The sequence below is a fragment of the Daphnia magna genome, linkage group LG3 (genome assembly GCF_020631705.1).
Source record: "Daphnia magna isolate NIES linkage group LG3, ASM2063170v1.1, whole genome shotgun sequence".
Classification (NCBI taxonomy): Eukaryota; Metazoa; Arthropoda; class Branchiopoda; order Diplostraca; family Daphniidae; genus Daphnia; species Daphnia magna.
The window spans coordinates 5,577,425-5,588,695 of record NC_059184.1 but is presented as its reverse complement, the minus strand read 5'-3'; the positions used below and the strand labels follow the sequence as shown (position 1 = coordinate 5,588,695).

The following is an 11,271-nucleotide window of genomic DNA, read 5'->3' as shown; positions in this document are numbered from 1 at the left end:
GGGTGTACATCTGTCACTTGCCGATTTGCCGGATCCAATCTCATTCAAGGTTGACGCAACAAGCTCGTACAGTCAAAAGCGGATCATTGAATTATCGCTCCGACTCATCGCTTCATCTCGTAACCGACGCAAAGAGCGGAGGCGTTTCATCGTACAACGCCTAATTAAAAACCGTGTTGTTTGACGTTTGTTTTTAAAACTGACGAGACCATCGACGTCATCATTATTATAAAGGAGATAATGAAAATCAAATGACACTTTTTAATAAATGAATTGAAAAGAAGAGCCATGAAATCGAACACGTCATTACTTTCCTATTGTTTTATCAGGACTATTGATTTTCTTACAATTTAAAATGGGATATGGAATGGATAATGAGGGTGATGACTAGCCCACTCATTTTTCAAGTAACGATAGTCACGATTTAGTCCAGTTATAAGGGCCATGTCCTCGGTTGCAAGGTCGAAATCGACAGATGCTAAATTCTCGATGATTCTGGCTCGACTGGAAGACTTTGGAATGACAGGCAATCCTTGCATAGTCTACGTCACAGTCAAACAAAAGAGAAATATTATGTATCGAATTGGAAAAAAACAAAAAAAAAAGAACTTGAAGGTCTTTAGGGAAGTAGTGTCTTATGTGCACTTGTATATACCAGGTAGCGAAGCAAAATCTGAGCAACGGTTCGATTGTACTTGACTGCGATGTCTTTAATTTTTGGGTCATCGAGTAGAATGGGGTCGTTTTCAGGGTTCTGGCTAAGTCCCGGTCGTCCAAGTGGACCGTACGCCGTCACGACAATCTCGTACTCTCTGCAGAGGTTAATCATTGGTTTCTGACTCAAGTAAACGTGGGCTTCTACCTAAACAATATGATGTGCAAATGCGTTCGATTAATAACTTGATTTGCCTACCCCGTACGTTTGATCGAACTTGTTAACCTGATTAGTGACTGGCCTAATGGTGCAGTGGTCCATCAGTCTTCTTAGTTGTTGACTGTTGAAATTGGAAACGCCGATAGAACGTACAAGACCTTGACTAACGCAGGCCTCCATTGCTTTCCAGGTATGAATATAGTCGACATTTTTGCATTTGAGAATACCGTTCTCGTCTAACGGTATTAAATCCGTATTCTCCTGTTCAAATGTTATACATTTGACTAGCTACTATTTGTCAGATCCAGATATTTAGTTTGTTTCAAAATGAAAACCTCGAACGCCATTGGCCAGTGCATCACATACAGGTCCAAGTAATTCAATTGGAGATCTTTCAGAGTTTGACGTAAGGCCGGCTCAACCAATTCGGGACTCATGAACGTGCACCACAACTAGGTCGGATAGAAGTTCATTAAGTAAAAAGAAAGACGAGAATTATTTATCCATTTCTAGCTGTCGTGCATAAAGTAGGTCGCGTCTCTCATCACTTTCTGTGGTTGTGAAAGGATCTAAAGGATGTGGCGGAACATGCACATCCGGCGTGACCTAATTGTATTTACCTTGCTAACAATGAAAAGATCTTTCCTATCAACTGCGCCGTCTTCCATCTTCTGCCGAATGGCTTGGCCCACCTCAATTTCATTGGCGTAAAATGAAGCTCCGTCGAAATGACGATAGCCGGCCTCGATTGCGTCTCCAACGGCCCGGATGATTTCGTCATGGTAAGCCTTTTGTCGCCAAAAAAAGAAACATCCACGGTCGCATTCGTCCGTTTTTGTGTGTGTGTTTTTAGTTATCGATCGAAGAGAGAGGCCCAGCCAACGAAAAAAGAAAATAGACAAGAAAAGGAAAAGAATGAATAGGTGTGAAGCCAAGTAGAAAAGAACCTGTAAATTAATAAAAGATACGTGGAGTATACGTTTGCTGTTCCGAAGCCAATCAACGGCATTTCGTATCCGTTGTTCAAGGGAACTGTTGGAATTTTGAACGACCATTTCTTTTTGACGAGGGTTGTAAAAAAAAAAACTTGAATTTTTTTTTGGCTTGCTCAATTGCGAATAAACGAAATGGCAGACGTGGCTGACAGCCAGCTTTAGACTGTCCGTTTCCCGTCGATTATGTATTGACGGTTACGTATAACAATCGATCCGAGTACAACGATCGAGCTATATTTGACGGAGGTGGAGACTGACAACAAGAAGAGATAAATAAAAAACTATTTACAGAGATTCGGTTTTGTGTTACCAAGGCGATTTGTGCCTAGCCTTACAGTTCGCTCTGCAAATGGTTCAGCCTCTTTATATCCTTCTCGTATCTTTGTTATCGCTGCCGGTTTTATGGCTGCCATATTACATCAAGGAAACGAAACAATAAATAATCGTTCTCGCGTCGCCTAGTTGCCACTTGCAGGCCATTTTTCAACGTTAAAGTCGACTTAACTCGAGTTAACTCACAGTGGGAAGCGACAGATTATAATGCCGTTTTTTTTACAGAGGCGATGTACAACTGTATACAAGAGAGACAGTGGGATGTAACCAACACGGCGTGCGTGCATTCGCAAAGTCTGACATTGTTTCCTTACAGGGTAAATAATGGACATGTTCCAAGTCTTGAAGCATCGTTTCGCATTTCGATCATGTTGGATACACGTTGCCCAGCTGCAGCCCGCTTGTCTGTTGAGGTCCCTGCGCACCGTGCCATAATGGAAGTCTAGAATAATGCAACAACGACGCGAAGCGTGTTTAGTTTTGTACGAATGAATTTCATTAGCTAGGGGCCATGCAAGTTTTGCCGCAGGTATGTGGGACTGTGGGTGGATGAATCGGAAGAGGCACTACTAGATACGGCTGCGCTATTTTCATTCTAAATAGCTGCAAGGAAAGTTGGCTAGACTAATAAACGCAAGCCCATTCTCCTCCTTTGCAATTCGCATGCTGCATGGAAGAATGCGTAAAAAGGATGAAGTTGCATCAATATTTCGTTAAGCCACCGAGGAGTGATTAGGATGCTCTCAGCTATGCAGTAAGCAGCCGTCATATGGCTTTAGCGCCACTTGCTGTGTATTAGAGAACAATGGAAGTTGTGGAATAAATTTTGAACGTTCAATAATCTACCAAACAAATAAAAATTCGTTGGCTTTTCATATGTAGGATAATCATACTATGTGAACTTGTTCTAAAGTTTATTTCTAATCTCTGTGAAAATGGTTAAACAAGTTCTTCAAAATGAAGCGGCTAAAACGGCAAATTAAACGGATATTCTGGATGCTTCAGTGCCCACTCCCACTTGTTGTTTCGATAACCGCAATCGAGGCCGTCGAGTATCGCCATGTCTTCTTTGGACAGATCGAATTCGAGTGACGCCAAATTCTCTTCAATCCTCAATTTGGTGGAGGATTTTGGTATGACGGGCAGATTTTGCATTGTCTAGAGATTTAGGGACATTTTTTAAATGAGGAAATTTAGTATTCATTAGTATGTTTTGCTTGCGCCTTGCGGACTTGAAGAAATTGTTTACTAAAGTTTCACAGAGAATGTAGACGGCATACCAAGTAACGCAGAGCTATCTGAGCGGGAGTCCTTCCGTACTTTGCACTCAGTTCTTTCACTTTCGGATCGAGAATGAGAACTGGCTCTGACTCGTCTTTTTGAAATCCGGGACGGCCGAGCGGACCGTAAGCCGTCACAATAATAGCGTGTTGACGGCAAAATTCAATTAACTTCTTTTGGTTCAAGTAGGCATGGACTTCGATCTAAATATTACGAAACCTGATTCCTCGTTTTCATCGCTAAATTCAATTTTGACGCTAGCACAAACTTGATTAGTAACTGGCTTGATGGAACAATGGCTCATTAAGCGGCTGATCTGTTGGCTGTTGAAATTAGAGATGCCAATGGAGCGTACTAGACCTTGACGTACGCAGGCTTCCATTGCTTTCCAGGTGTCGACGAAATCGACGGTTTTAAACAGGATCGTTCCGTCCTCGCCCTTGGGCACCAGACCCATATTTTCCTGTTAAATATCGCACAAGGGGGAAAATGTTGAACGTTACATGCTGGCAGCTTTACTTGTCGCTCAGCGTGATACACTGCGATAAACAAACCTCAAAGGCAGTCGGCCAGTGTATTAAGTAGAGATCTAGGTAATCCGTCTGGAGGTCTTTCAAAGTTTGCCGCAGCGTGGGTTCAACCAAAAGCGGGCTCATAAACGTTGGCCATAGCTGTTGGAATGTTCATTTTAAAGTTACATATTGTCACAGAAAAATTTAAGCCAGCTCGCTAGAGATTGCGTGTTGTTCTGGTTGTGAATATTATGTTCTTACTTTACTGACGAGGAAGAGATCTTCTCTTTTGACGACCTTCTCTTCAATCTTTTGACGAACGGCGTTGCCCACGTCGACTTCATTGCCATAGAACATTGCGCCATCGATGTGCCTATAGTAGGTCGCATAATGAAACAGTTTGCAATTAAGAACTTACTAATATGTACAATGTGTTACGCAGCACTATATACCTGTAGCCAGCGTTGATGGCATCACTTATCATGCGAGTGAACTCTTCAGGTTTACCCTACACGGAGAAAACGGTCTTAGGTGTTATTCGACCGTATCCGACTTAAATTGAATGAGGAAAACTTACGCTGTACGTGCCAAAGCCCATAATAGGCATTTCATGGCCATCATTTAAACGAACATTTGGTATTATAATCGGCATCTTATGGGGTGTTGAAGAGCTCATTCAAGTATTGCCAAGGGATACACTTATTGAAATAGACTAATGAAGTGACGACGATGAAGAGACGAATTTATATAATGTTATCTGATTAGATAAGAGTATGAATAGAAACATACTCCAACAAATACGCACAGTAGGAGGCGTAATGATACAACAGCCGAGTCACGGTGTTGGTAAAATCAATGTGACTGTGCATTTATCTCAACTGTCTCATCCTATAGTTTGATTTTCATGAGGTGTGCAATTTTGCTATCCTTGTTTGCGTTTCTTACTTTTGAGGCTTTCTGTTTTTCGGCTCCTCATGTATAATTGTGGAACAAAAAATGTAGTTTGCCTCGGAAAATCCATGATAACAAAAAAGGGTAAAATAATAAAATAAGTATAGCGTAAAAGTTAAAAACTTCTAACTTATACTATAGTGAAAGTTACAAAATTTTGATGCAAGCCATGTTTTTTCCTTTACATTTTCTGCTTTTTGTGCTCCCCAACAAACTAAGAAACCGCAGCCTAACTAAAATTGCCAAAAATATTAGTTAGTTCAATCAAAAAAATATTATATTCTGTTTTGTCATATTCAGTATTTCAGTAATAAAATAAATAAATTCTTTGATCATTTTTTATTTTCAGATGGTGGTATATAAAAGCCGATAGATGGCAACCAAAATTCAATTTTAAAATTATCTTAAAGTTGAGACTGAAAGCCGGCAGATGGCAGCCGAAAATCAAGGTGCGCTTTTCTTTTTGATTGAAAGAAAATGATTACTACCACATCTTTTTCGTGAGCAGTGGCTTTTCCTTGCTACACGTCATTCTCAAATTTGACGTTTCAAAAAGAAATTTAGTACTGCATTCTGCACACCTGTACCTGGGAGAAACGTCCCAAACCTGTTGCACATTTACCTACTGCTCAAATTAGTTAATCAAGTAAAACAGTACTTATCAGAGCAACTTAATTGATAGTAAATTACTATTTTTAAATATTTTTTCAGGTTTAGTGAGATGTATAGGTGCCGGGTAGCCGTTATTTTACTGGCCTGCTTAGTGCACCTCATAAATGGACAGCAGCATCCTCCGGGTGTCAATCCACAGGTATACCATCAGCCTGGTGGACAACAAATGTCTCAACAGCAAGCACAGCAAATGGCTCTTCAGCAACAGCAGCAGCAGCAATATCAGCAACAGCAACTTCAACAACAGCAACTTCAACAACAGCAACTTCAACAACAGCAACTTCAACAACAGCAACTTCAACAACAGCAACTTCAACAACAGCAGTTAGCAATGCAACAGCAGCAACAGCAGTTGGGTGGGCAGCCAATAGGTATGCAACATCAGCAACCACCAGTTGTCCATCACCAAGTACCTGCTGCCCAGGGCCATCCACCACCTCCACCAGCGGGTCATGCTCATCCTCAACAAGGACAACAAGTTTTCAACGCCCAACACATGGCAAATGAAAGAGAGTAAGTCTCGAATATCATTTATAGTATCAGTAAAAATCACCCAGTTATCAAATTACAGCCACATTGGTGAGCATGTTGGAATGCCTGTGGACACCAGTAGAATGTCCGAACAAGAGCTACAATTCCATTACTTCAAGATGCATGATGCTGACAACAACAATAAACTAGATGGATGTGAGCTGGTCAAATCGCTTATCCACTGGCATGGTAGAATTAAAAAAAAAAATTCTGATTACAAAAAATTAGCATTTTCTATGGTTTGTAGACCAAGCAAATCATGATCCTAAAGCCGGCGCGCCGTTACCTGACCCAAAAATTTTTACCGATGCTGAGCTGTTAGCAATGATTGATCCAATTTTGGATCAGGACGACAAGAATAGGGATGGTTTTATTGATTACCCAGAATTTATCCAAGCTCAGCAAGCCACGGGTTCTGTACAGTGATGAGCTTTCAGTGGAATTTCCAATCCTCGATCCCTTAAGTGTACCTCTTAATGTTTTAACGTGACGAAAATTTTTGACAGGTAGACTTTAAATATTTGACGTGTTAATGATGCAAAGATCTGGACTATGTATTTTTAGATGGTATAAGATGTGTGCAGGTGCTGGTGATTTTATTGAAAGAGCATAATTGAAATAGACTAACGATGATGTGTTTTAATTCTAGGCGCACTTCCATTTTATTCGTCGCCTCACGTAATGGGATGGCATGCCAATTTTACCCGCTAGACAGAAAAACTTAGGATGGGATGTTGACGTGAAGTCTGGCGGCAAGTTATTTTGGTGGAATAGCTTGGGGTGCGGCAGTACGTGGTGTAGTAGCTGCATAATTCGATGTTTGCGAATCAGCAGAACGTGATGATATTACAGCATCGTAGCTCGGCGTCATGTGGACGGGTGCTGGGGCAGAGTGGGTCATGAACGCGGTTGTGGGTCTATTTGTCGTTAAATAGTCCAGTGATGCAATCGGTGACGCAGAAAACGAGTAGAATTCTGAGTTGCGAATATAAATTTTCTTCGGAGCGAAAACAAGACAACGAGCGTGTCTGGTTGAATAATTAATTATTCCGTAACCTAAAGCCAAAAACTGCGATGTTACGCAAAATGAGCAAGGTAGTGCAACCTTTGCTAGTTCCAATTGTTTTTAGGTGTCAATTACACTGACCTGCCGAATCGCACATCCTCAAAAAGACGGCGAAAGGGTTAAACTGAGATATTCCTGGTTGTAACGCTTTTTCCAACCCTCTATGGTTGATTCTCTTAAACCCGAATTTAGAAAAGTCCGTGTAAAGTTCTAACTGGAACTTTGTTGTCAGAACTAACCCTTCATCTTTGGGATGGTGAAGATCAGCAAAAACCGAATAGATCATCTGAATTAAAATCAGGAATCTGCTGAAAAATAAAATAAAATTACAATCCGAAAATGCAAGCTAATAAAAACAATCGTGATAATCTCAAGAATAAATAGTTACGAGTGTAATTTCATCTTTAGCTTGACTAGTGCTCTATGTTGAGGCTGACTTGATGTCTGACTGACGAAACCGAAACCCTTAGAACGATTTATATACTTGCAGTCCTCCTTATTTTGTACACCCACGTCCTGGAAGCGTTTTGAAATTCCATTAGAAACCAGTAGAATGTAGCAGTAAAAGCTGCACTACTGTAAACTAAAGATTGCTTTATGTTAAAAAGGAAAAAAATAAAAATGACAATAAAAAATAAATGAAACCAGATGATTTTGTTGCATATTCATGTGACAAAGCTGGTTTTCTAGTCTGGAAGCCAGGTCTGTTAACTGTTCCTTTCTGGGTTTCAATCTGCGCTGAGAATTTTGTTTGAATTGACTCGGCACAGACAGGGAGGGTTATCGACTTCAATTTGGAGTGCACGCAATTCTAAAAATGCGACAAGTCCCTAAGAATCCTGACTATGTAAAGGAGGTAAAACTCGCCATTCTGCAGAATTTTCAAGAATTTTGAAATTTTATTGATTTTTGGGGAGTTGTGGCATGTAATGGGATTTTGCCTTAGTGCTTGATGATCCATAAGATATTGATGCGTATTTTTTTTTTTTTTTTCATCGGCAATACCTTATGGTTGGCAAAGCAAAATAATAATAGGAAACTGCCGGACTTCAAGAAATTTATGTACACCTCAACATGCGCTAAGTGCCGGAAATTCCGGAAATTGAAAGATTCGATCGCGAAATGAGCCTCATACGTGGCTTATAATTTTATTCCAAAAACTACTTTTAGGAACATCATTAAGCCGAATTTTAAACATCGCGTGCTTTTCCCAAATATCCCGCCAAATTCTCACATCTGCATAAAATAAAACCAAAACGGTGGAACTCATTTTGACTCATAACATGTTTTATTTGATGCATCGATTTGAACAGGAGAAGTCATTTTTTATTAATAGGTGGCGGTGACTGTGATGGGGTACGGACGAGAAGGAGCACTCGGAGCTGGGGCTGAAGAGTAACTAGCTGGTGAGGGAGCACGAGGAGTAGTTGCTGGATAGGATGGCGGCGCTGGAGCGGCATAGCTTGGCATAAGAGCCGGAGCACGCGGGGTAGTGGGTGGATAGGATGGCGGTGCTGGGGCAGCATAGCTTGGCATTGGAGCTGGAACACGCGGAGTAGTGGCTGGATAAGATGGAGGTGCTGGGGCAGCATAGCTTGGCATTGGAGCCGGAACACGCGGAGTAGTGGCTGGATAGGATGGAGGTGCTGGGGCAGCATAGCTTGGCATTGTAGCCGGAGCACTTGGAGTAGTGGCTGGATAGGATGGAGGTGATGGAGCGGCATAGATTGGCATAGCTGCGGGAGCTTGCGGAGTAGGAGCTGGATAGGACAGAGTTGCCGGAGCAACATAGCTTGGCATAGCGGCCGGTGCGCTCGGGATAGTGGCTGGATAGGATGGAGGTGCTGGAGCGGCATAGATTGGCATAGCTGCGGGAGCACGTGGGGTAGTGGCTGGATAGGATGGAGGTGTTGGGACAGCATAGCTTGCCACGGCTGCGGGAGCCTGTGGTGTAGGAGCTTGATAGGATGAAGTTGCCGGAGCAACATAGCTTGGCATAGCGACCGGTGCGTTCGGGATAGTAGCTGGATAGGATGGAGGTGCTGGAGTGGCATAGATTGGCATAGTTGCGGGAGCTTGTGGAGCTGGAGTTGGATAGGAAGGAGGTGCCGGAGCGACATAGCTTGTCATTGGTGCGGGAGCACGCGGAGTAGTGATTGAGTACGATGCCGGTGCAGCAGCATAGTAATCAGTCGGAGCGGGAGGGGCAAGCATGGTAGTTGGGTAAGCATTACAGTTTCTCATAATGTTACACAACTGGTTCACCTGGGATAATGCGGGTAACGAAGCATGCTTATACATTTCTAACTCGTTAACTTGATTGACCATCAAAGGATCTTCATTTAGTTCTTTTAGAAGTGCAAGCGCCGGTGGTAGTGGAAAATCTGCTACGGGTGGCAGTGGAACCGCCGGTGATAGTGGGACATCTCCCACGTTTGGCAACGAAGCCACCGGTGGGAATAGCCCTGTTTGTAAAAAGCCAGGCATGAATCCTTCTTCATCGGGTAGATGAAAATCGGCAGTAACTATGCAGAACAATGCTAGTAAAACTGGAAACCTGTGCAAAGGATAAAAGTAACAAGTGTTTAAAAACGTTTACGACTCAACCGACATTTGTATGAATTACGTAAAGTGGCCCATTCTGGAAACAGAAGAAAGTATTGCTCTTGCCGAGGTGAAACGACAGAATGCTTTGGTGAAATTGCAACACTCCAGTCTTTATATACTACACTTGTTGGCGCAAACTCGTTATGGCACGATCAAATTTAAAGCTAATGAGGTAATGACGAATATCAAGAACCAATTAGGGTAAGCATGCAAGTAGCTCATGAAAGGTAAGTAAAGATGCATCTAGGTTAAGTATTTTCTCCTTATGACGAGTTCCCAGAAAATGCTCTATATACGCTCGATGTTATTAACTTCCCCCATAGACACTTAGATATTAAATCTCATGAAAATGGGTAAGCTGTCACCGTACAAATTAATTGATTCATCCTACGAGGAAATCTTTCTCGAAGCAGATTAAGCGTGCTGAAAATTAATTTTATACATTATGTTTCCTCTCAAAGTCGTATTGGCATTCCCCGTCATTGTTTTGTTCTTTGGCATCCAATTGCGAGAAGAAACACCTTCTTTAATTATTGGCACATGATTCCTTATGCAATCTGGCTTGTCTCTTCATTTCCGATGAATCCAAGTTATTCAACTGTGTCCGTAAATTCCAAAAATACATGGAAAAGGTTACCGTCATGGTCTTTTGGCTAAAATCGATAGTTCTCATGCAGTCGATAGTAAAAATTTCAGCTTGTTAAAAATAGAAATATTTTTGACATCTATGTTAAGCGAAGACATTCTTTTTTGAATTTTGCTATCGTACGAAGGATATTAATTGTTTATCACTGCGTATCCTTTGAACACTACGGTTCAGATCAAGGTGCCAAACTGTCGCTAGATGGCATGGCAAGCTCACAAATAGTCAAATACCATAGTGAGTGTAAATGGCTGTCCTAAGTTGGACACACTGTACAACGTCGGACAACAATAGCTTTTCATTACAGTTATTACAAGAAGGTTTTTCCAGAAACAGATTGTTCTAAGAATGCAGAATATACCGGTAATCCACGTAGCTGGGAAATTTGAAGTTCCCCGAACGACCTAATTAATATCACTACACTTTCTCTTAATTCGGTCGCTATCATTGTCGTCTAGGGAAATTTTCTTAAAATTTTGCTTAAAATATTTCAGGTCTCATTCTCATTTTGCTCCTTGGCCCCAGAAGAAGGCAAAAACAAAAAACGAAAACACTGAAAAAGAAAAAAAAAATCGATTCTCCCAAAATACGAAAAAAATTAATAAAATAATAATAAATAAATAAAGTAAAACAAAATTAAACCTGAAAAAACTTGTTCGCGTGCGTCAGACTACCCGGCGGCTCAAGGTGAAAACGGACACTCTAAATTTACATGAACCAAGTGTGGCCGCGCGTGTTCCAGACTAGTAGAATCACCCAACCCTCCCCATTTCCCCCCTATTATGTACCCTCGTAGGAGGAGCTTA

At 41.5% G+C, this 11,271-nt stretch overlaps 5 protein-coding genes across 12 annotated transcripts; 1 reads left to right on the top strand and 4 right to left on the bottom strand.

Annotated features, from left to right (window-relative positions):
- Positions 1-294: 294 nt before the first annotated feature.
- On the bottom strand, positions 295-2,157 carry LOC116918341 (aldo-keto reductase family 1 member B1). 2 transcript variants are annotated; one of them, XM_045170927.1, is made up of 6 exons: positions 1,854-2,157; positions 1,495-1,662; positions 1,210-1,326; positions 941-1,132; positions 656-862; positions 295-542 (listed from the first exon to the last, which is right to left on the bottom strand). In XM_045170927.1, exons 1-6 carry the CDS (start codon positions 1,881-1,883, stop codon positions 351-353), a joined length of 906 nt encoding a protein of 301 aa, XP_045026862.1. In that variant the 5' UTR covers positions 1,884-2,157; the 3' UTR covers positions 295-350. The 2 variants fall into 2 exon arrangements, with proteins under 2 accessions (XP_045026862.1, XP_032779920.2); XM_032924029.2 differs by having other exon boundaries at positions 941-1,135; positions 1,854-2,145.
- A 946-nt stretch (positions 2,158-3,103) lies between these two features.
- On the bottom strand, positions 3,104-4,727 carry LOC116918337 (aldo-keto reductase family 1 member B1). Its single transcript, XM_032924023.2, has 7 exons — positions 4,573-4,727; positions 4,448-4,503; positions 4,257-4,368; positions 4,038-4,154; positions 3,752-3,946; positions 3,483-3,686; positions 3,104-3,360 (listed from the first exon to the last, which is right to left on the bottom strand). Exons 1-7 carry the CDS (start codon positions 4,669-4,671, stop codon positions 3,169-3,171), a joined length of 975 nt encoding a protein of 324 aa, XP_032779914.2. The 5' UTR covers positions 4,672-4,727; the 3' UTR covers positions 3,104-3,168.
- A 708-nt stretch (positions 4,728-5,435) lies between these two features.
- On the top strand, positions 5,436-6,792 carry LOC116918338 (uncharacterized protein DDB_G0285291). Of its 3 annotated transcripts, XM_032924026.1 has the most exons (5): positions 5,436-5,592; positions 5,658-5,861; positions 5,922-6,131; positions 6,190-6,338; positions 6,397-6,792. In XM_032924026.1, exons 2-5 carry the CDS (start codon positions 5,668-5,670, stop codon positions 6,573-6,575), a joined length of 732 nt encoding a protein of 243 aa, XP_032779917.1. In that variant the 5' UTR covers positions 5,436-5,592; positions 5,658-5,667; the 3' UTR covers positions 6,576-6,792. The 3 variants fall into 3 exon arrangements, with proteins under 3 accessions (XP_032779917.1, XP_032779915.1, XP_032779916.1); XM_032924024.1 differs by having other exon boundaries at positions 5,658-6,131; XM_032924025.2 differs by having other exon boundaries at positions 5,445-5,583; positions 5,658-6,131.
- Positions 6,785-8,169, bottom strand: LOC116918339. Of its 3 annotated transcripts, none has more exons than XM_032924028.2 (3): positions 7,604-8,153; positions 7,297-7,520; positions 6,785-7,205 (listed from the first exon to the last, which is right to left on the bottom strand). In XM_032924028.2, exons 1-3 carry the CDS (start codon positions 7,615-7,617, stop codon positions 6,907-6,909), a joined length of 537 nt encoding a protein of 178 aa, XP_032779919.1. In that variant the 5' UTR covers positions 7,618-8,153; the 3' UTR covers positions 6,785-6,906. The 3 variants fall into 3 exon arrangements, 2 of the variants coding, with proteins under 2 accessions (XP_032779919.1, XP_032779918.1); XM_032924027.2 differs by having other exon boundaries at positions 7,297-7,523; positions 7,604-8,151; XR_006644290.1 differs by having other exon boundaries at positions 6,785-7,218; positions 7,297-8,169.
- A 312-nt stretch (positions 8,170-8,481) lies between these two features.
- On the bottom strand, positions 8,482-11,212 carry LOC116918336 (proline-rich protein 36). 3 transcript variants are annotated; one of them, XM_045170925.1, is made up of 3 exons: positions 10,827-11,212; positions 9,842-10,420; positions 8,482-9,772 (listed from the first exon to the last, which is right to left on the bottom strand). In XM_045170925.1, exons 2-3 carry the CDS (start codon positions 9,853-9,855, stop codon positions 8,545-8,547), a joined length of 1,242 nt encoding a protein of 413 aa, XP_045026860.1. In that variant the 5' UTR covers positions 9,856-10,420; positions 10,827-11,212; the 3' UTR covers positions 8,482-8,544. The 3 variants fall into 3 exon arrangements, with proteins under 3 accessions (XP_045026860.1, XP_045026861.1, XP_032779911.2); XM_045170926.1 differs by having other exon boundaries at positions 9,842-9,986; positions 11,108-11,202; XM_032924020.2 differs by having other exon boundaries at positions 11,108-11,187.
- Positions 11,213-11,271: the final 59 nt, after the last annotated feature.

Bases quoted from the DNA above. Each gene is read 5' to 3' on its own strand.
- LOC116918341 (XM_032924029.2), bottom strand. From the start codon at position 1,883: ATGCCGTTGATTGGCTTCGGAACAGCAAAC. The intron at 1,663-1,853 runs GTATACTCCACG...TGGCGACAAAAG, and splicing joins TTGGCTTCGGAACAGCAAAC to GCTTACCATGACGAAATCAT. The intron at 1,136-1,209 runs GTTTTCATTTTG...ACATTTGAACAG, and splicing joins ACTGGCCAATGGCGTTCGAG to GAGAATACGGATTTAATACC.
- LOC116918337 (XM_032924023.2), bottom strand. From the start codon at position 4,671: ATGAGCTCTTCAACACCCCATAAGATGCCGATTATAATACCAAATGTT. The intron at 3,947-4,037 runs GTTTGTTTATCG...GATATTTAACAG, and splicing joins ACTGGCCGACTGCCTTTGAG to GAAAATATGGGTCTGGTGCC. The intron at 3,687-3,751 runs GTTTGTGCTAGC...CGTAATATTTAG, and splicing joins TCAAGCCAGTTACTAATCAA to ATCGAAGTCCATGCCTACTT.
- LOC116918338 (XM_032924024.1), top strand. From the start codon at position 5,668: ATGTATAGGTGCCGGGTAGCCGTTATTTTACTGGCCTGCTTAGTGCAC. The intron at 6,132-6,189 runs GTAAGTCTCGAA...ATCAAATTACAG, and splicing joins CACATGGCAAATGAAAGAGA to CCACATTGGTGAGCATGTTG. The intron at 6,339-6,396 runs GTAGAATTAAAA...TATGGTTTGTAG, and splicing joins ATCGCTTATCCACTGGCATG to ACCAAGCAAATCATGATCCT.
- LOC116918339 (XM_032924027.2), bottom strand. The intron at 7,206-7,296 runs GTCAGTGTAATT...TTTTGGCTTTAG, and splicing joins GAGGATGTGCGATTCGGCAG to GTTACGGAATAATTAATTAT.